Here is a 22405-nt window from a genome sequence, read left to right on the forward strand (position 1 = left end):
TGTGGATCCCACTTTTAATCTGCAGCCTTCAGGCTGTCCCTCTTCGGTTGGGAAGGGAGCTACAGCGACGACGGGGAGGACTGGACCCTTCATGAGCTGTGACTCTGAGGTCCCTGCTCCCACTCGTGGGTTAACAGGGGTCCCGGGCTAGGGGACACAACATGGGCAGCCCCCAGGGCAGCTCCCTGCAGCTTGGACCATCTGCACCTTTCCCAAGGCCCTGAGTCTTCAGCTTCCGGGCTTATTGAGGTCAGGAGTGAGATCTGTGCTGTGGGAGGCTACCCGGACTGCACCCTGCAAGTATGGCGCTACTGAAAGTCAAATTTGACCAGAAGAAGCGGGTCAAGTTGGCCCAAGGGCTCTGGCTCATGAACTGGTTCTCCGTGTTGGCTGGTATCATCATCTTCGGCTTAGGGCTGTTCCTGAAGATTGAACTCCGGAAGAGAAGCGATGTGATGAACAATTCTGAGAGCCATTTTGTGCCCAATTCCTTGATCGGGGTGGGGGTGCTGTCCTGTGTCTTCAATTCTCTGGCTGGCAAGATCTGTTACGATGCCCTGGACCCTGCCAAGTACGCCAAGTGGAAGCCCTGGCTGAAGCCGTACCTGGCCGTGTGTGTCCTCTTCAACGTGGCCCTTTTCCTGGCGGCCCTCTGCTGCTTCCTCCTGCGGGGCTCGCTGGAGAGCACACTGGCCCACGGGCTCAAGAACGGCATGAAATTCTACCGGGACACAGACACCCCGGGCCGGTGTTTCATGAAGAAGACCATTGACATGCTGCAGATCGAGTTCAAGTGCTGCGGCAACAACGGCTTTCGGGACTGGTTTGAGATTCAGTGGATCAGCAACCGCTATCTGGATTTTTCCTCCAAAGAAGTCAAAGAGTGAGTGGCCTCCAGTCCTGGGGTCAGAGTGATGGGGACACAGAGAGCCCAGCCTCTGACTCCCCCCTGTTCAGTGCCTTTTCCTTCCCATTGGGCACTCTGGGTATACAACTGATTGCTGGTGTGTGTGTGAGGGTGAACTTGATTGGACATACAGAATTGTCAATATTCTATCATTTTTTACCTATAAAATTAGCAGCATTGTACAGTTCAACTTAATGTTTGGCTAAGACGGGAAGACAGCGTCAAGTTATACAAGCAGCTTGAATGCTGGTGGCCAGGGGATACCCAGCCAGGACTGTGTATTCTTCATACCAGAGAGATGGGTCACATATACTGAGCTGGTGTCTGGCTGCTTGTCTCATTCACTCAAAGTGAATGGATTCAGTCCTACAAGCATAAATTTCTGGGCTGTTCCCTTGTTTTCCAACTTTTCAACCCTGAGCATCCATTCTCAAGGTGTTTGTCCCTGGATATGGTGGAAAGAGCAGAGGATGGGGGCAGTCAGGGGGTCTGAGCTGTAGCTTTGTCTCTACTGTTCATTAGACGGTGACCTTGGACAAGGCCTTTGACACCTTGGACCCCCTGCTTGACCATCTCTCTCTTTTTAAAATTACTTATTGCTGTGCCGGGTCTTCGTTGCTGGGCATGGGCTTTCTCTAGTTGCAGCAAGAGGGGTCTACGGTCTGCTCTCTAGTTGAGGTGTGCAGGCTTCTCACTGTGTGGCTTCCGGGTGGAGCACAGGCTCTGGAGTGCACGGACTTCAGTAGTTGTGGCGCACGGGCTTGGTGGCCCCGCGGCATATGGTATCTTCCCTGACTAGGGATTGAACCTGTGTCCCCTGCATTGGCAGGAGGGTTCTTAACCACTGGACCACCAGGAACTCCTGTTTGCCCATCTTTTAAATGAAGGCACCAAAATACACAACCTTGGTGTTATCTCCTAGCTCTGTCTAGACCCTGGCATACAATGGGTGCTCAATAAATGCCTGCTGGTGTTTACTACTTAAGTAATAATAGTGCAACTTGATAAAGTGTTTCTAAAATGTTCTTGGCTTGTGTAAAAGTAACATCCTGAGGGGGATGTAAGGGAGTGTTCCAGAGGAGACTCTCACCCTTTGTACCGACCCTGGCATACCCGTCTTCCCAGAGACCCACCATTCGAGCCTTGAGTCATTTTCCAGGGAAAGGTTGGCCGGCCCTGAGCTGGCAGCTCTCCCCCACCTCTTCTTTCTGTCCGACTCTCTCTATCCCCTGGCTGAGGCTAGGGGTTCAGTTGCTCCCTCAGGTGGTTTATCCTCTGAGTGAGGCTGGTGAGTCAGGGGGACATGCATCCGGGACACGGGCACACTGGCTGCAGGACGTGGGTGAAGCCCAGACAACGCTGGTGAACCCCAGAGGGAAGGGAAGTCAGAATGAAGGTCACTGCTGGGGACTGTATTTTCTCTGTGGGAGGGGATTACTTCTATAAATCCCTTGTCAAGGAGGCTTGTAAACCACTCTGCCCTTCCTTGGGGACAGGTCTGCAGAGACGACACGAAGTGGCATGATTTATATATGCCACCCCAGAAGGTGTGAAGCCAGAGGGACAAGCAGAGCCCCCTCTGGGGGCTGGGGAGAGTGGGAGTTGATGGTAGAACCAGCTTTTGTGATGGGCAGCAAGGGGTTTCTCATTCTCTCTGTCATTTTCCTTGAATGTCTTCTGCAGGGTCAGTCCTTGACAAGACTTACAGGATCTCTCTGTAATCCCCAAATCCCCTTCTGTTCCAGGGTAGAGCAACGTTCCCGGCCACTTCACTCCCGGTGGTCGGCATATCCAACTTGTTAGGCCAGCATTAAACTTGATCAAAATCACCTCAGTGCCCCATACCAACTTATTGGTGTGAAACTATCCTAACTCCACTGACTTGGAAAAAATTTTTTCTGCTGCACACACACACACATATGGTCACAACATTAAGAGAAAGTGAACATCCCTAACTGAGCCTGGTACTTGTGGGCTCAGCCAAGCATGGACAGATGGTTGGTTTTGGGAGATTTCTCACAGGAATCTTTGAGGTCAACGGCTGGTTTCTGAAGGCTCCTGATCATGGAGATCAAGTGGAATAATGCAAGATGTTTTACAAGAGTTTACAAGCCTTTGACCCACCCTCGTCCCCTCACTCCAGCCTGCCCTGTTGCTATGTTGCTAGGGCTTTTGGGAGGAAAAGCATCCTTATTTGGTGGGCACAAAACCTTTCCTGGGGAGTTTGTATTATTTTTAGTTGTTGTTATCTCTATTTTGTAGAAATTTGAGCCTCAGAGAGGTTAAGGGATGTTCCTAAAGTCTCACGGCAGGAAGTAGCAGGCTGGGGCTGGGGGTGGGGTGGGACAGATTTTTGGAAAACAAACAAACCAGCTTTATGGACAGTATACTCCACACACCACACAACTCACCCATCTAAAGTGAGCAATTCAATGGTTTTTAGTATTCACAGAGCTGTGCAACCAGGACTGAGGCCGACTTTAGAACGTGTTCATCATCTCGCAGAGAAACCCTGCACCCTTCAGTGCTCACTCCGACCTCCCCTGCCCCCAAGTCCAAGTAGCCGCTACTCCACTTTCTGTCTCTATAGGCTTCCCTGTTCTGGCCACTTCATTTTCAATGGACTCATGCGGGATTTGTCCTTTGAGGTCTGGCTCTTCGGTCAGCACACTGTTTTCAGATTTCATCCATGTCCCAGCAGTGTCAGTGCTTGTTCCTTCTTCTGCTGCGATGCTGTCCCGCTGAGGGGAGGGCCAGCTCTTGATTCTGCTCTTTCCACTCCGCCGTTCCCCGATGACTGAAACCTCTGGAGGGGGCCGGTTTGCCTCAGGTCGTCCCTCCTCCTGTCTCTGTCTTGTTCTTTCCTTCCTTCTCCAGAGGCACAGTGGAAGGTGTGATACAGGCTCAACAAACACCTGTGGATCGTGGTGGGATTGCTATCCTTCTATGCCTGGATCTCAGATCATCATGAGGCTCCCCAGAAGCCAGGACCCCGCTCTCGAGACTCCCTGTGGGCTGTGGCACCCGGGACAGGACTGTGCTCACTTCTGTGATTACTTTCTCTCTCCCTTCCCAGCTATACTGCACTTGCTGTATACTGGGTTCTCTATGCGTATTAACCCAATTAATCTCCACCACCCCGTCAGAGACTTTATTGTCATCACTCAGGTGAGAAAACTGAGGCTCTCAGAGGTCAAGTGTATTTGTCAAGGTTCCACAGGTGTCACTCAGCTGGCACACAGGCAGGGCAGGAGGCTGTTATAACTGGGGGAGGTCCTCAGAAGAGTCCAGGAATACCGCCTCCCTCAGAGACTCTTGAGTTTTCAGAGCAAGGAATTGGGATATAGATTTGGAGTTCTTAACCAGAACTGCTTTTATTATTATTTTTGCATTTCAACTTTTATTGTAGAAAATTTCAAGCATTCACAGAAGTAGAGAGATTATAAGAAATCCCCATGTACCTATCACCTTATTTTGATAAATGTAAACATCCTCCCTTTTTCATTCCATCACTACTGCCCTTGCTCCCTCAAAACACACATCCAAGTACTAACCAGGCCCAACCCTGCTTAGCTTCTGAGATCTGACAAGATCGGGCGCGTCCAGGGTGGAATGGCCATAGCCAAGAGATAAAGAGGATTTGTGTTTTTTTGCCTTTTTGTTTTTGTTTAACAGATGCACAAGAGTAATCAGGTCCGCTAACACTACTAACATCTAATACCCTGTGTTCAGTCTTCTCTGATTGTCTCAAGCTGTCTTTTACAGTTGGGTTGTTCAAATCAGGATCTGAATCACACCTTGCATTTGGTTGTGAGGAGACCTAACCACCTTTCTTACTCTCAACGTTACCTTTCTCATGCCATGTGTGTCTTGGAGGAAGTCAGCCACTGGTCCTGCAGAATGCCTCACATTCTGGGCTTGGGTCGTTGCAGCCAAGAGCTGTCGTCATCTAACGTGTTCTGTCTCCTTTGTTCTGTGTAAACCAGTAGTGGGGCTAAGGTGTGGCTGGATTCAGGTTCAGTTTTGGCAAGAACACCTAGTAGGGTGCTGCAGTGGCGCCAGGTGAGACATGACGTCTTCAAACAGTTAATAATTTTTTTTTTTCGTTCACACCACTGGCATGTGGGTCCTTAATTCCCCAACTAGGGATGGAACTGTGCCCTCTGCAGTGGAAGCATGGAGTCTTAACCATTGAGCCACCAGAGAAGTCCCTACACTCATTCCTTTAAGGCTTCTTCCTGTTTTCATGACGAGCTGAGCTTCAGGGTCGTGGGATGAGAAGCAGAGCACGAAGAAGCTCAGAGGCCTTGGCACCATCAGCCGGAGGGGACTGTAAGCCAGGAAGGCCTGGCCTGGGGCCCGCAGTCTGAGGGAGAAGCTGGCACTGAGCTCTTGCACTTTACTGTCCTTTCCAGGGAACCCACAGGACAGTAAACTATTCCTAAACAATTAAGAGATATCTCAAAAATTCTCGACCTTGGCTAGGAGATCCCTGAGGCGGGGCTGTGTCTCCCCTCAGACCGGGGCTCCCTGAGGCGGGGCCGTGTCTCCCCTCAGACCGGGGCTCCCTGTTTCTCTCGCTGAGTCTGGACTCTCTGGTGCAGGTCTAGCTCTCTCATCGGGCCAGTTCTCCCTGAAAGCAGTGCAGTGTCTCCTCTCAGAGTGGGGCTTCCTTCGGAAAGGCTGGGTCCCCTCCTTTCCCCCTGCCCTTCAGAGAAATACTAATACTGCACTTGCTGTATACCAGGTTCTCTGTGTGTATTAACCCAATTAATCTCCACCACACCACTGTCAGAGACTTTATTGTCATTTCCCACGTGGGAAAACTGAGGCTCTCAGAGGTCAAGCGATTTGCCAGGGTCCCACAGGTGTCACTCAGCTGGCACATGGGCTGGGAATTGATTCATTATCAGTTCACACTCCTGGATCCCTCCTCTCCCTCCTACGCTTGTTTTCATATGGTGTTCCTTATTGATTTATTAATTCGCCTACTAAATTATATTGTTTTTTCCAGGAAAATTCCAATGTGATGATTTTCCCAAATTGTATCTTGGCTGTGAGAGAGTGAGCTAGAACAAAGCCTTACCTTAATCAAGACCCCTACAACCCTTGGTGAGCCCTGAGCAGAGATTTGTAGCCTGGGAAATACTCTGATATAAATAGCCAGCTCACCAACTAAGGAGCTCTCCTCTGCCTGACTTTGTCTTAAGAGGGTGAGTGAGTGGAGCCTTAATCTGTGGTTGGAACTGGGGCAAGTGCTAAGTAAACAAGACAGTACTCCTGAAGGAGGGGGAGGGTTAGTTGCAGAGATATGGGACCCCAAGAGGTCCTAGGCTGGGGGAAGCCCAGTGTCAATCAAGCCAGGGCTGCCCTCCCTTAGGCCCCAGTATGCCTCAGGGAGAATGAGGCAGGTCTGTAGGCCTTACCCTAGTTGAGGGAAACGGGAGTGCACAGGAGAAATGATGGTAGGCAAGGAAGGGCTCCTGGTACAGGGAACAGTGGCGAGAACACACACCTTTCTAGGGAAGTTTAGCTAGAAAAGGACTTCCCTGGTAGCTCAACTGGTAAAAAATCCGCCTGCAACACGGGAGACCCCAGTTCAATTCCTGGGTCGGGAAGATCCTGTGGAGAAGGGATAGGCTACTCCAGTATTCTGACCTGGAGAATTCCATGGACTGTATAGTCCATGGGGTCACAAAGAGTTGGACACGAATGAGCAACTTATACTCCTCTAGCTAGAAAGAGCCAACAGGCAGGAAGGTCCTGGAGACACTGCGGAAACTCTGAGGGGAGAGGTGGGAAACTGCTGTGGGCTGGTCTTCCACTTCCTGTGTAACTTGGGTGAGGGCTTGCCCTGCTCTGGACCCCATTTCCTCCTTGGTAGAACAGTCCAGTGGGCTGCAGGGTCCCCCCAGATGGCCAGGAGTGGGGAGGATCCGGCATTCTCTCAGAGCCTGTGTCCTGGGCATCCACTGACCGCCTCAGCTCACCCTCCCCCCACCTCACACAGTCCACAGCTCACACGTGCAGATTTGGGACTCAAAGGCCAGCTCTCTGTGCTGTAACCCATTGCCCTCCATGGGGATGCTGGGGCTGGCCTAGGTAGGAGTGGGTTCCAGGGGTGCCTGCAGGTCAGAAAGAGGGACGAACAGCATCTGTCTGGGGACCAGGGCTGTGGGAGCAGCTGGCCCCTCAGGATGGGGCTGGGAACCCCAAGGTGAAGGTTGCTGCACCAGTTCCACCCTGGCCAGTGGAGCCGCGTGCCACACAGGGCTGTTCAGATGGCTGCTCCCAGGCACTCAGGGCAGGTGAGCTTCAGCGGCAACCCCTCCTGTCCTTGGACAGATGCCGCCCAGCCCCAGCCAAGGGCCAGCGGGGAGCTCTGCCCTTGAGGGCTGGGTCACAGCAGGGGCTCCCCTCTTCTCCACAGCTGGCAGGGCCCACACCACCCGTTCACACGCGGCTGCTCCCCAGCGGAGTAGAGTGGTCTATTCCACCCTCACAGCTGCTCCCTGAGGACACACAGGGCTCCTGCAAAAGCCCTTGTTCAGTCACCCAGCCCAGCCCCGGCCCAGGAGTCCACATTTCCTGCACAGTTAAAAGGTACCAGGCGCTCTTCTAAGCCTTTTTACATGGATCCCTCCACACAATCCTCATGTCAAGTTCATTTTACAGATAAGTAAGCTGAGACCCACAAGGGTAAGGTGGTCCAGAGGGGTGGATCTGGAGTAAACTAAGGCTGTCCTGCTCTTATCATGGTCCTAGTCCTCGGCCACCTGTGCATCCAGGGCCAGCTGCGCTGTGGGTCCTGTCCATGAAGCAGAGGCCAGGGACTGCAGGGCAGGTGGAAATATGGTCGCCATGACCCAGGCACGGATTGTTCTGGAACCAAGGAGGCCACACCGTGCAGTATGGTATAGTCTTAACCATACCGATCAGCAGGCAGTTCACCGAAAAGAAACCACAAATGGCTCTTAAAACATATCAAAAGATTCCCAATTTCACTTATAATGAGAAAAAAAAAAAGAAATTTAGAACAACTTTGGAGATATTATTTTTCATCTATCAGGTTTCGGCAAAGATCAAAACCAGGACTTGGGTGGGTGTGGCCAGGGGAGGTGTCACTGTACAATCCCCCAGAGGAGACAGATGGCAGAGCTTGGGTGCAACCACAGATGGGCCCTGATGCAGAGACTCCTCTCCTAGCAACTGATGCTCTAGATATGGTCCCAGTATGTGAACTGACCCCGAACATGCTTGTATCAACACGAAACTGGGAGAATCCCCGATGTCCATCAGTAGGGAACTTGATAGTACTCCATGGGCTATCTGCACACTGGGGATACCATGCACCTCATTAAAACCTGGAGAACACTCCCCACTGACAGATATAAAAGATCTCCAAGGTATTGTTAAGGGAAAAAATGATGGTTTAAGGCAGTGTCAATATAATGTGACCACTGGGTAAAAACAAAACAAACAGGAAGAATTGTTGCAAAATCTGAATTTGCTTGTCCATGTGTGAGGCCTCTGTAGAAGGACAGACAGAGCTGGCCACAGTGAGGGCACTTGGAGGCCAAGAGACAAGAGAGTGGGAGAATTTTTTCAATCAAGGAGATATTACTTAGAAGCTAAACAATAACATGTTTTCTTCTGGCTGAGTGGCATGCAGAAACTTAGTTCCCTGACCAGGGATCAAACCCATGCCCCCTGCAGGGGAAGAGTGCAGTCTTAACCAGTGGACCTCCAGGGAAGTCCCTGAACATCTTTTAATTTTTTTTTTTAATATTTATTTATCTGGCCGTGCCAGGTCTTAGCTGTGGCACTTGGGATCTTCAGTCTCTGTTGTGGCAGGTGGGATCTAGTTCCTGGACCAGGGATTGGATCCAGGCCCACTGCACTGGGAGTGCAGTCTGAACCACTGGACCACCAGAGAAGTCCTTGAACATCTTTTCAAGAGTATAATTAATTACCATTTCAATGAACATTGGAAATAACTTCTATTACGAGCAACTACATGCTCCCTGTTCTTAAGTTGTAAAAGTCTGCTGTTATTATGTAGTAATGCCTTGCAATTAAAAAAATAAACTTTAAAAAACATTTTTTATTCAAGACAACGTGCACATAATCAAGTGTGCAAATCTTAAGTGCACAGCTACATAAACTTTTTTTTTTTTTTAATTTTTTGCCTGCACCATGAGGCTTGTAGAATCACAGTTCCCTGACTAGGGATTGAACCTGTGCCCCCTGCAGTGAAAGTGCAGAGTTTTAATCACTGGACCACCAGGGAAGTCCCTGCTCCTTTTAAATTTTGAATCCACATAAATGCATGGTGTGCTCTAACCAAATATAAATAAATAGAGAAATGTGAAAGTTGTGCAAACTGTATCCTTCAGGGGAATAAGGCTCTTCCACCCAGCGGGGAAGGGTGGGGCAGAGCTCATTGTGGATGGCGAGCAAGCCATGGGCAAAGACTCATTCCTTGCCCCTGCTGCAAAGGCCCAGGGCCGGAGCAGGCCTTCGGGAAACATCTGCTAGACAGAACTGATCTGGCCAGAGGGGGTGCTGGTTGGTCTCCAGAGCTGTAAGGAGGAGATGAGGTTAGAGAAGGGGCTAGGGGCTAATGTTGATGGTCACAAATGCCAGGCAGAGCCTTGTCTCACACTTAACCACCTTTCCTGCGGCTCTCATCCTACCAGCCTGGCACAGCTCCAAGAAATCACTGCATGCCAGGCCCTGGCAGCACAAAGAGTTGTTGGGTGATATTTTTGCATAAATCTTTATCTTGGACTTTATAAAAACCGATGTGGTGCTCCATAGACTGGGGTCAAATGTTGTCTACAGTGCAACATCCATGTTCTAACACACATAATCGCTTCCAGGAGTACAGTGCTCGTGTTGATCTTGTGTTCAGTTGGGTTAAAACAACGGGCAATAAAAGAATGAACACATTCCTCATGTATGTGATTCACTCTTGTCTAAATGCCCCGTCCTGTGACTTCCTTCCTATCTACACTGCTAGTTATCCCAGGATCTTGAAGAAACACTGAACCACTAATAGGCTACCCTCTGGCAGATCAGTACAGTGAACAGCACTCTCGATCTCAGTTTTACCAAAGGTTGCTCAGAGGCTTCCAGGGTGTTTCAGGATCAACAGGTCCATAGAGTCCTTGAAATGTCTTGTAAGATTTTGTGGAATCTCCATTGCTATACAAGGGCTAGAATACATATGTTCCTTATTTACTTGCTTCTTGGTTTATCATCTGTCTCAACCCTCTAAATTTAAGCTCCAGGAAGCTGGGGCCTTGGCTTTCTGGGCCACTCCTCCATCTTCAGCAGCTGGAATAGTGGCTGGCATGTAGCTGATGAAAAGAGCAAATTAGTTCTTGAGAAGAATGAGTGAATGAATAGCCCAGATTTTCAGAGATGAGGGATGAGAGAAACTGGCACCTGCTGAGAAGTCCAGGAGGCTGGTCTCAAGCCAACTATCTGTTTCTTCTGCAGTCGCATCAAGAGCAACGTGGATGGGCGGTACCTGGTTGACGGCGTCCCCTTCAGCTGCTGCAACCCCAACTCACCGCGGCCCTGCATCCAGTACCAGCTCACCAACAACTCTGCACACTACAGCTACGACCACCAGACGGAAGAGCTCAATCTGTGGCTGCGAGGCTGCAGGGCTGCCCTGCTGAGCTATTACAGCAACCTCATGAATACCATAGGTGCTGTGACGCTCCTTGTCTGGCTCTTTGAGGTAGGCCCTGGTCAACGAGGGGGCAAGACAAGAGGGACTCACCTGCCCCACTGGGATTCATGGGGTGGAGCTGGGCCCGGGACTCCCTCCTGGGAACCAGCCCTCTGCTGGCATGCAGGCAGGCCCAGGCTTGAACACTGGCACTCCACTTTTTGTTTCTGTCCTACCACTTAAAGAAGAGTTGAAATGCACAGCACATAAAATCAGTCATTTTAAAGCGAACAATTTGGAGGCATTTGGTACATTCACAGTGTTGTGCGACTACCACCTTTATCTTGTTCCAGAATACTTCCACCACCCCCTCAAAAAAACCTCACATTCATTATGCAGTCACACCCCTCCAGCCCTCCTGCTAAGCCCCTGGCAGCCACCCATTTTTGTTCTGTCCTTGTGGCTTTATCTATTCTGGACATTTCATATAAATGGAATCTTGTAACATATGACCTTTCATGTCTGACTTCTTTCACTTTGGATGTTTTTGAGGTTCATCCTGTGTCTCCACTTTTCGCACCTGAGGTCTCAGAAACTTATTTAACCTCTCTGTTATAGGGGACTGTCAGCACTTAGCTCTGGGGCTACTGGGAGGCAACAGGAGTTACAGGCACATTGATCTGTGCTTCTCTTTGAAATTCTGGTAGCAGTTTACCGGGTATTCTGATTATTTGTAGGTTCATTTTCCATCACTTATTTGGTTTAATTCCTCTCTGTAGCTGCAGGGCTTGGGACGTAGCAAGCCCTCATTCATTCATTTGCTGAAGAAATAATTCTCAAATACCTGAGTGCTGGGCGCCGTCCTGGGTGCTGAACAAGAGCCCATGTCAAGGAGGGGTAAACTGAGGTAGAACAGAGGGTGACTCATGGGCTCCTGCTTTGAGCTGACAGCAGGAAGCCCAGCCTACAAAAGATAAATTTACAAAGCCAGGAATATTAGGTGAGGAAACTGCCCATCAGAGATTCACTGAAAGTTTCCCTTAAGTAAGTCTATCTTTAGTGCTATGGAAATTCACAGGTAGCTGTGTTCTCATCTGAGACACACCACTTCTAACTCACCATGTCACACCAGAGGGGTTGAACTGCCTGTTGAGGGGGGATGAGAAGGGGAGGGAGACCTTCTCACACTGAGGGAAACGGAAGCATATTCATGGAGATTTACTGGTCCCTGGCTCCTTGAGGCAGTCTTAGGAATGAATCTTAGGAATGAGTGGGTACAATGAGAAGAAAAGGTTAGAAGGTAGAATGAGGATAGAAGGCTAGAAGATTACATCCTTGAAAACCCATGAAAAGAAGAAAGGATAACTGAAGTCAGTGGGGAAATGGAGTTCCACTGGCTGCCTCTCCGCTTACCTACTTTTCCAGAAATCTAGCAACTGCTTAAGAAGAGGAAGTTCGCTGGGAACAGGGAGTTTGTGTGCCCCTGACTTTTGCTTGAAGCTTTTAGTGGGCAGACTCTGTGATGGGCACAAGGGTGGCTGAGCTGATAAGATTCTGCCCTCAGCCTTGCCCTCCTGGGTTTCACAATCCAGTGAGGATATGATACCTCAATACTAATACTAGTGCAAAATTCACAGTGTGGCAGGAGGCCTTCTTGAGGAAAGAAGGAAAGAATCAGAATGGGCACATGGGTACCAGGAGGACTTCCTGGAGGAAGGATTTTTTCACTGTAAAAATATCTTATTAAACTTTCAGTCAACAATAATTATAATAAAACCCTAAAACTACTAGTTACTATTATCATGCACTACCATAATTATAAAATACTCCCAGAGCATTCATTCTCAGATGTCTACTGAGGCCCTATCACCATGGGGTGCCCTTCTAGGGCTGTGACAGCAGGTGAACCAGACGCGTCAAGGCCACTCCTGCCCTCAGGGAGTGGATGTTCTCTGTTAGTGGGCCTAGGCCTCTCACAGACTTTGCTATACTATCAAAGGAAGAGTGCAAGCAAAGCAGGAATTTGTGTAGAAGCAAGTGGCCAACACAATACAAGGTGAGAAGAGCAGAAAGAATACTTACCATGCTGCCTAATAACCAACTACAGCTGCCACCCTCCACACACACTGAAGTGTCACAGCACGCCCATGGAACAGGTGGTACTTCATCTGAAAATCTGCAAACCAGACAAGTAAACTGAGGCTTCCTGGTCACACGGCTGGCTAGCTGCCAGGGCTGAGGCTTGAATCCAGGCATTCTGGCACCAGAGTCTGTAGCAGTGACTGCCAGTGAACAAATCCAAACCAATCACCCACTCACTCCCATAGTAGTCAGAATAACAGAAATAGAGGGAAACCATCTATTTGTTTGCAGGAAAAAAGATGACTTTTTATTCTGTCCAGCAAATAGTTGCTGAGCACCCAGTATGTACCAAGCAATGTGCTAGGAATTAGGTGGAGGTGGGCATAGAGAAGGAGCCCAGGATTAATGCCCCCCAGGACAGGGGAGACCTAAGGGGAGGGGCACCCCTAATACGCTAGGTAGAGAAAACAGCACATGGTAAAACTGGGAAGGAGAAAGGCTGGGGTGGGCAGGATCCTAAGAACCCTGGAGTGACTGGAAAGGGAGGAGAACAGGGTCAGAGGTGAGGCAGGGGCAGCGGGAGGTGTTTCGAGCACTCAGGCATGGCTGGGGCAGGCAGGCCCTCGTCAACTCAGACCTGACAGAGCCTTGTCTGAAGGGCCCCCGTGGCTTCTGGGTAACACCTGCCCCAGCTACTTCCCTGCTCCTATGTCTCCTCTCCCCACACCAGGTGACCATCACTGTTGGGCTACGCTACCTGCACACGGCGCTGGAAGGCATGGCCAACCCCGAAGACCCCGAGTGCGAGAGTGAGGGCTGGCTTCTGGAGAAGAGCGTGCCGGAGACCTGGAAGGCCATTCTGGAGAGTGTGAAGAAGCTGGGCAAGGGTAACCAGGTGGAAGCTGAGGGCGAGGACGCAGGCCAGGCCCCGGCAGCAGGCTGACAGCCCTGTGGCCCCCTCCCCTCCAAACACTGAAAAGTAGTGGACTCCAGGAACTTTGGATACCCCCCGGATCTCATCAGAATCTCCCGAAGAGGGCCGCTGTCTCACAGAGGCTCTTCTGGATGCTGGGATTTAATATTCAGGGCCCCTAAAAACTTCTGTTGAATCAACGTCTCAAACTGTGAGTGCACGAGTCCTGCTCAGCCCCACCGCCCTGAAGGCACCTTCACGGTGGGCTCATGGAGGGCCTGTCAGCGGGTGACTCCAAGTTGCTTCATTCTATATCCCAAGTGTCACTTGGTGCATAAGCCCAGGAATTTGACAAAGGTACTGGACATGCTCTCAGTTTTTCAAATGCAAAGACCGAGAGGTCAGCCACTTCACATAATTATAGACGGTGAGGGACAGTTATATTTTTTTAAGAGTAATGGTCTCTCCAAAGCACTGAGGGCTCCAAAGAGGAATTCTCAATCATGAGGCAAAGGAATTTAAGAGAGGGGATTATATCCCCCAGCAAAAACACAGCTTTTGTGAACCTTCACAAGCCCTCAGCACTTAGCCAGGAGTGAGCCACGGGCTGAGGGAGTGGGGCTGCTGGCAGGTTCCAGATAACATGCCGGCTGACCTCCTTGGGCTTGTCCGTGGAAGCGCTGGGTCTGCAGCAAAGGAGCAACGAGACAAGAGTCCACCATTTGGAGACCGGGCCTCACCTCCAGTGGGCCCAGGGATGCCCAAAAGGTGCTGTGACAGCCCCTGGACAACACAAGCCGTCCACAGTGGAGGGTGGAGTCCTCTGCAATCTCTGTCCTGCTTCTTCCCCCAAATATCCATCCTGCAAAGGGTACTTCCTGAACACCTCTGTGTTAAAAGATTCTCTGCAACTTCTCTTCTTCCCATGCTAGTAACTGCGAAAGAAGTTTTCACTTCCCTCCAGAAAAAAAGAGAGAAAAGAAGCTTTAAGGGAAAGGAGGGAATGATTTCATTGCTGTCCTGAGTCTTCAGTGTGGAGATAGTAAGACTTCTGGTGCTGCCTGGGCTATGTGCTGGGGCTTGAACTCTCCCAGACCAGATCAAAGATGTTTGAATATCCTGTCAGACTTTGGTCTCAGGTAATTAGACTTCTGAGTGTGGAGACCAAGGGATGATCCATTGGGCAACACTGAGGAAGTCAAGCCCTCGGATGAGTGTCCCGGAGCTCTCCCCTCCCAGGGGTGCTGAGAACCATTCAGAAAATGCCACTCCAGGCCCGCACGCTTGACGATGCCGTTGACAGCTGTACAATAGACATTAAAAATAATATACAAAAATCACCTTGTTAAATGCCTGTCTTAAGTGTATGTGCTAAATGTGTTTAGCACAGGAACCCAGATTCTTGCTGATACTTGCTAACAAAACCAAACGAATCCTGACACTGAATGGAGGCACTGCTCACGATCAGGGAGCTGTCTCAACAGCCTGGGTGTCACCTCACCTTTGATCTGTGAGAACAGAGGCCATCAAATTATCCAAATAATCTCAACATTTCCTAGTATTTGGACCAGAACGGAATTTAGTATTTTAGTATGTGGAATCTCAATTTAGGGATTTAAGCAAAAATTCCAAATCTCCCCCCCTTCCCCCCCGCCTCCACCCCATGCTTGGTCAGAATTTGAGCACTGTTGAGAGGATGAAGGGTGAACAGACCCTACAATAAATATCAGTTGATTCAGAGCAGACTGTGTAGGGAGCCTGGAGCTGGTGTACTGAATTAGGGACATGCAGATGACAATCTGCTGGAGGAGGAGGCAAAAGACACAATGCAGGAAGCTCCCTCAGCATCCTACGTCCCATGCTGGGGAAGTGAAACCACTGGAGGCAGTGCGCTTATACAAAGGGGGTAAATTCACAAAGTCTCTCTTACAGGTCCCAGAACTGAAAAGGGGTGGGGTGGGGGCTGTGGACTGAGCCGGGGGGACAGTCTTTCACCCCAGGTCAGGCAAGCAGGAGGCAGAGGACAGCGCAGTGAGCACCCATTACGTAAGAGGTGGTTGGGCTAGGCTCCATCTTGAGTGTTTATTTTAAAAGGAGCCTCGGGAAAAGCAAAGAAGGAATACTGGGGGAGGGAAACCTAAGCTCAGGTCTTTGTCTGAATGTCCTGAGCTGGGCTACCACACAGCAAAATGCATAGGCAGCAACTCCCGATAGCTGCTTTCTCAGCATACAGACTGCATCTCTGACTGAGGTGGTATGCCATCCTCACAGTCTTCTCAGGTAGCTGCCAGAGGAAACTGCCCATCTTGTTTGGTCCTCCACAAGTGCCCAGCAAGACCGGGACCAGCTTTTTCCTGCGTCTAACCTCAGTCTTTCTTTGGGCCAGTGTCAGTTCATTTCTCCCAAGGGACTCTGCTTTTCACATCTTGCCAGCCCAACCCGGGGGAAAGTGAGAGATAAAGACAGTATCTTGGAATTTCTGTTTTTAAAACAACTACTCCAAGTGAAGGAGCAGTAACAGCTATTCCGAACATTTAATAGGTATCTTAGTATCTGTGGCCTCAGCTCAAGACCACACAGCCTCCTGCAGCATTTTCTAGCCCAGGACTGAGCCCCCAGTCAATAAACCCTGAGTAACCTCAATTCAGGTTAATAAGATTAGGCGCTTGCTCTGCACACTCCCCCGCCTCTTCTCTCCTTCTGCAGGCACCTGTAACGCTAGGCCAGCAGGTTTGCAGCTTAGTCAGGGGCAGGCCTGGGGTGGTGCAGGACCATCAGGGCCTCTGACCTGCTACCAGATCCAAAGGCAGTGCAGCCAGCCAGCAGCACTGTGTGTGAAGGGCTAGGAATGTGCGGGAATAACAGGGAAGTTCTGGGGGAGGATGCCCTCCTGGTCTTAAGAGGACGAGATTGGCTGGAAGAGAGGAAATATCAGACCTTGATTCCTGAGGGCATTATATCTTGTCCTCTAAATCAGAGGATGCATGTTAAGTGGCAAAGTGAAGAAGGTCATGTGAGCCTGGTATAAAGAAGATTAAGATATGCAACAACTCTTGAGTTCTTAACCTGAGGGAAATGGAAACAGGTCCACACAAAAACCCAAACAGCAATGTCTGTAGCGGCTGTGTTCCTAACCATGAAAAATAGCCCAAATGTCTTTTACCTGATGACTGTGTAAACATCTGCACAATGGAGCTCGACTCAGCAAGGAAAAACACGGATGGCTCTCAAATGCATCAGTCTTCTTAGAGAGAAGCCAGACTCAAAACGCTACGTGTGATATATTTATATAACATTCTGGAAGATGCAAGACAAAGGGACAGAAAAAATTACTGGTTGTTTGGGGTCACGATTGGGGAAGGTGCCCAAAAAGGGGCACAAGAGAACTTAGGGTGATGCAACAGAACCAAACTGAGTGTGGTTTGTTAGAAAACACCTGCATGCATTTGTCAAAATGTATAAAATAATCCACTAGAAAGGGTGAATTTCACTATTTGGAAAATGAACTTCAATAAACCTGACTTAAGAAAAAACAGAAGGAGGGACAAAGTAAGAAGGGAGCATGTCAGAGGGACTTAATGCGTCCTGGAACTTTGATGTTAGGATCAGGGAAGGGAGTAAACTAGGAGCAGCATTAATGACCGGGAGACAGAGGAAGCACAGTGGAAGCTGTTTTATTTGATGCTTTCCTTTCAAGAGGATTTTCAAGAGCGCTCGTAGGCAATGACTCCCTTGCAAATGCAGCAGGCAGCTTCCTTGGTATATGTGTCTGGGGACTGTAAGAAGGACCTGGCAATCACTAGGTAAGAACAGGCAAGAAGAGTTTAAACCTGGAAACAACTTCCAGCTGGGAGAGGCTTTGAGGGCCCTGTTTTCCCAGTGATTTGAGGTCCAAGATAGTTCAGAAAGGTCACAAGCTGTCATAATCAATCAATATGAGACTTAATCAGCTGAAATGATGAGCAAGCTTTCTTCAGAAGGTCAAAATAATTTGGCTAACAGCCATAATTATTGACACTAATAATATAAGCATCTTAAATTTCAAGCTAATACAGATGTCCCACTTTATTTGTAGCAAGGTGACATGGCGGACAATTCCACTGCATTTTACTGTGTGAAACAAAATAAAGGAAACGTAGGCAGACCCAAAGTAATGTCAACACCTAAAGCATTTATTTGGATATCTTTAAACTTTTTACATATGATACATTCCCAATTTTACAAGTTGTCCACAGATAATAAAGTTATAGCCAATTTATTAAACAGATATGATTTTTCCCTGATATGGAAAGCATGTTTATATAAACATTTCTACAATAAACATAATACATGCGGAACAAATCATAAGACTAAGATGATTCCTTAGTTGGGGAAGACAATTGGCTTAATGATACACACACCAGAAGGTAAAAGGGTGTGTTGCTACTTGATGTAAATTCACTTTCTCTCAAACTCCCTGACCTTCTCAGAAAACAGAATCCAGGGACACCCTCTGCTAACAGCAGGCTTATATGAAGTCAGTTTTAAAAGCTGAAGTATTGTTATGATTTAGTGAAGAAGTTTATAATCCTACTACAGAGGGAGAAACCTGGTTTTATTCAGAATTTAAGCTTGGTTAACAACTGGAGAAAAGCGAAAAGAAGCTGGACTTAAAAGCTAAAGGAGTGGGGATGTGACCAAGGCCAAAATAAACATTAAAATCATGATGCCATCCACAGACCACACCACCAGAAAGGGAGAAAGGCCAGAAAGGGGGGTAAGCCCTGGGTTCTAACGTGGATTTTCTTCCTGCTGGGCAAGAAGCGCCTCCTCTCAGATGGGTGAGTCAGTCCCAGGCAAGAAGGGTCAAGTTCATCCTTTCAGAGGAAGGGGTTCTTCACACACCACCCCGGTGAAGTAGCAAGTGTGGCTTCCGCATCCCCACTGCCTTTAGCTGAACGTCTGGATTTCCGGCCTTCCTCTTGGGTGTACTGTGGAGGGTGTGAAGCTGAGCAGGATACAACTTTCAGACACAGTTCAAAGAAAACTTGAGTGAAACGGCTATCTGCATTGGCTAAAAAAGTCCAAGAGCCTCTTATTTATTATTCATTCATCCCTTAGTCCCTCCTCAGAGAGACTCCGAACTGACTCCTCCACCAAATCTGCCACCACCCTCCGCGTACCCAAGCTTTCAGCACACATGATCACGTGAGAGTGGTGGGTGGCATGGCGTGGTTATAAACAATTTTACTAAGCGGCTATCATTCTAGGAAGGCACCTCTTAGTAAGAACAATAAGGTTAAAAAATAATAATAAGCCTGGGCACACAGGCTGTCCCAGGAATGTACTAAGTGAACTAGCAGGTAAACAGCAATTCATCTATTCCAGAAAATGCTGGAAGGGTGGGGGTGAGGGAATTTCAAAACACTGAATTCTCATTTTTTTTGCAAGTGCTTGATTCTAGATGAATACACTCTTTCAACTTAGTCTTAGAAATAACAGAATATATTATTTGAAAAATTAGGATACTCTTAAGTTTTCAAAAAGCCCTTTAAAATGAGTATTTTTTCTTCAAAGCCAAAAGCCTTGCAAAAAGAAGAAGAAAAAAAAATAGAGGTGGGAATCCAACCTTGTACAGCCCAGAAAATCAGCTGGCACATAAAGACACCACCATCTCCCGTTTGGATTCCCACAGGCTCCTCCAGCAAGAGTGTCCCCCAACCCCCTCACAGCCAGTGGAAACAGGGAATGCCACTTTCGAAATACATTGCTTTGCTTAGAGGTAGGGTCCCATCAGCTGTGGGTACACTGATCCAGCCCCAACGTTGAGAGTCACTGAGCGGGACCAGGAAGTGTGACCCCCAAAAGACCAGAGACTTTGCTTCCTGCCGCTGTTGAATCAGCTTCCGGCCTGGAGTTCCCTGTGCTCAGTAATGTGGCTCAGATGACTGGGGAACAGTCAAACGCAGTCAGATGCCCGCAAATGGGCTGAGTCCAGCTCCTTCCTGGATTCGAAAATTCAAGAAGTTATGTTTGAAGGACACAGCAAATGATCCAAGAAAATCTGCTGGCAGAAAATGATTTTCATCAGTTCCTGGAGCCAGAAGCTATAAAAATAAAAACTGAGGGGGGAAAAAAAAGCTTAAATAATTTATTTCCAAATTCAGAAGAGCTATTTCCTGTTTTCTTTCTTGAAAAGCCAGCTGGTTTACACAAATCCAAGTTCATGTATTTGGTAGTGACGTAGCTATAGGTGTTGCCAGTCAATGCCAACCAGTGTCTGGTTCGCTTCCTGTGCGTGTCCAATTTCCTCTGTGATGCTGTGCTGGTGCCAGAGCTTCTGAATCTTCTTGAATCGCTCTCTGCACAAATGTAAAGGATTTCCCCGTCTAGAAAGAAGACACATGTCACTCAGGAGGCATTTGGTGGCGTATTCATCTATTCTACTCCAACTTTTCCTGGTTTAGGAAGTTAACCAGTTTATTGGGTTTAGCTCCTCTGCAAAATTTCTCTTTGGCAGGCGTCTGTGGCTATTAATATGTTAGCTCTGACCATTTGCTAGGAGCAGCTGAAGGGGAGTAAGTGTAGAAAAGAAGAGAAAAACAAAGCAAACTATACTGACTCAGGCTGAGGTGAGGAACAGGAGAGTGGGGTTGAGCGGGAGGTTGACGCTGAGAGGCTAAACTACGCATTCATTGCCCATTTTGCTGGTAAAATGTAAAACAGGGAGTGGCAGGGGGGAGGATGAACACATTACACAGGTAAAAATGTTCTTCCAAGTACGTCTTTTAGATCCAATGTTTAAGCAAAGCAGCCAAACATAAATAACTCTGGTGTCCAACGTAACCAGAGAACAGGAGTTGGTGAGCCTGAGGGCCTTGGCTCCCGACTCAGAGCACCAGTCCTCTCAACTCTTCATCCAGGGCTCCTCCTCCTAAGAGCCCACGTTTCTTTTTTTCTTTTTCATTCAATCTTCCATTTATTCATCCAACAGTATTTATTTAGAACCTGTTATATGCTAGTTCACTGTCCTGGCCACATAAAATTTAGCCCAGGAGACAGACAGGCAGTAGGCAGGTAAACACAGTGACTCTGGGTCATAACGTGAGCTAAGAAGAAAATGAAGTTGGCCAATGTGACAAACCTACTCAGAGGCCACGTTAGCCAGGGAGGTCAGGAGGACTTCTCTGAGGAGGTGGCACTGGACTGAGGCCAGCAGGAGTCAGCCACGTGCTTATGGTGGCAAGGGACGAACGGGGATGGTAGGGGTGGCAGAGAGTCATTAGAAATACACCAGGAATTCATTTGGAATACGCAAGGAATACCCACAAGTCAGAAGAGACAAAAATAAAACTCTTAGTTACCAGTGATTATATAACAAATCACCCCAAAGTTAAGGGCTCTAAGGCATTTCTCAGAGCACCAGGTTGAACCATCAACTGGTGGCAGAAGTGTATGCTTGCGGTCAGTCAAGTGTCGGGGAGCCCAACTACTTATCTTGCCATGGTTTCCAGGCCTTCAACTTCTGCTCCCCAAGCCTGGGAACTTACATGTAGGTTAAGACTTTTACCCCATTTTGGAAAAAATAAACAGTCTGAAAATTCTTTAATAGTGCTTAAAGGAACTACTGTTCGTGTATTGCTTTTGATGCAGTCGGTGCTACCAGAGCAGAATACTGCCTCAAATACTGTTTATTGCTCCATATGTTCCGAGTCTTTGTCCCCCGGATTCTTATGTAGTAAGGTAAGTGCTTCTCTTCTCAGTTAAGATTTGCTTTTTGTCACCTGAAGAATACTGGGTCTCACACACAAGACTGCACAAGTCACAGTGCACTCTCCCTGCAGCGCCTGATGCCGCAGGACCATTCAACAGTTCTCTGGACTGAGACATGGAAAAAATGTCTGCCCCATTTTCTCCCCCTTATGTATCGTGATGGCCCTCATGACTTTCTGAGGGCTAGCAATGGGAATGGCAACCCAGACAGCAAGGGGAGCTTCCTTGAAAGAGTCCACAGACAACAGCCACTTGTGCTAATGCCCTGGGCAGGTAGCAGGCAGGCCTCCGGACCACAGGGTTCATCGGGATCACCTCAGGCTGAAGGTCCTGGAGGCCCAAAGCCAGCCAACGTAGTTCCCCAGGATGGGCCTTACCTGAGTCCCTGGTCAGTCTCCCCATAGTCATCAAGGTAAGGAGGAGAATAAAAACAGCCTTTGGTTTTGCCAGCTAAAAATAGTACTTGACATTCTCGTACTCTGTAGAGAGACCAATTTATATATTAGGAACCAAGATTTGGATTCAGTTACAAATGGACTGAAGTCCTAGAGAAATCAACAAAACCACCAGAAGTATGGGGTTAACAGATATAAACCATTATACATAAAACAGATGAACAATCAGGATTTACTGTACAGCACAGGGAATTATACCCAGTAACTTGTAATAACCTATAATGAAATATAATCTGCAAAAAAACAAAACAAAAAACCCCTACATCACTGTGATGTACACCTAAAACTACTGCAATATCCTAAGTCAACTATACTTCAATCAATAAATATAAAACAAAACTAGTGTAGGAAGGCAAGCAGTGGAATTTATAGCAGAGACACTTGATAGTTTCAGGTGGACAGTGAAGGGACTTAGCCATATATATATATATGTATCCATTCTCTCCCCAACTCCCCTCTCAACACATGCCTAAGTATTAAAAATGATTAAAAGGACTATATTGTTATCAATATCAGGAGGAAGAGGGACATTTAGGATTAGATTTCAACAACTCATATAAAATTGGCATTGAAAAAATTAAATATGAGAAAGTTAACTTCTAAAAGTAGTTACT

General features: G+C 48.2%; 2 protein-coding genes across 5 annotated transcripts in view; one reads left to right on the forward strand and one right to left on the reverse strand.

The window, feature by feature from the left end:
* Positions 1-302: 302 nt before the first annotated feature.
* PRPH2 (peripherin 2) lies at positions 303-13614 on the forward strand. The gene is made up of 3 exons (XM_040249674.1): positions 303-883; positions 10412-10658; positions 13402-13614. Exons 1-3 carry the CDS (start codon positions 303-305, stop codon positions 13612-13614), a joined length of 1041 nt encoding a protein of 346 aa, XP_040105608.1.
* A 4121-nt stretch (positions 13615-17735) lies between these two features.
* Positions 17736-22405, reverse strand: part of UBR2 (ubiquitin protein ligase E3 component n-recognin 2) — a 102573-nt gene continuing 97903 nt past the window's right edge. For all 4 annotated transcript variants that reach the window (XM_040249678.1, XM_040249679.1, XM_040249676.1 and 1 more), the window contains 2 exons: positions 21714-21815; positions 17736-19952 (listed from right to left, as the gene is read on the reverse strand). In XM_040249678.1, the coding sequence (XP_040105612.1) occupies positions 19811-19952; positions 21714-21815 (244 nt within the window). In that variant the 3' untranslated portion in view covers positions 17736-19810. The remainder of the gene's footprint in view (positions 19953-21713; positions 21816-22405) is intronic.

Source organism: Oryx dammah, unplaced genomic scaffold (assembly GCF_014754425.2).
Source record: "Oryx dammah isolate SB20612 unplaced genomic scaffold, SCBI_Odam_1.1 HiC_scaffold_11, whole genome shotgun sequence".
NCBI classification, from domain to species: Eukaryota; Metazoa; Chordata; class Mammalia; order Artiodactyla; family Bovidae; genus Oryx; species Oryx dammah.

What these genes read in the sequence shown, in the direction of transcription:
- PRPH2 (XM_040249674.1), top strand. Translation starts at nt 303, where the DNA reads ATGGCGCTACTGAAAGTCAAATTTGACCAGAAGAAGCGGGTCAAGTTG. An exon ending in TCCTCCAAAGAAGTCAAAGA is followed by an intron (nt 884 to 10,411) that starts GTGAGTGGCCTC and finishes TTTCTTCTGCAG; the next exon opens with TCGCATCAAGAGCAACGTGG. An exon ending in TCCTTGTCTGGCTCTTTGAG is followed by an intron (nt 10,659 to 13,401) that starts GTAGGCCCTGGT and finishes TCCCCACACCAG; the next exon opens with GTGACCATCACTGTTGGGCT.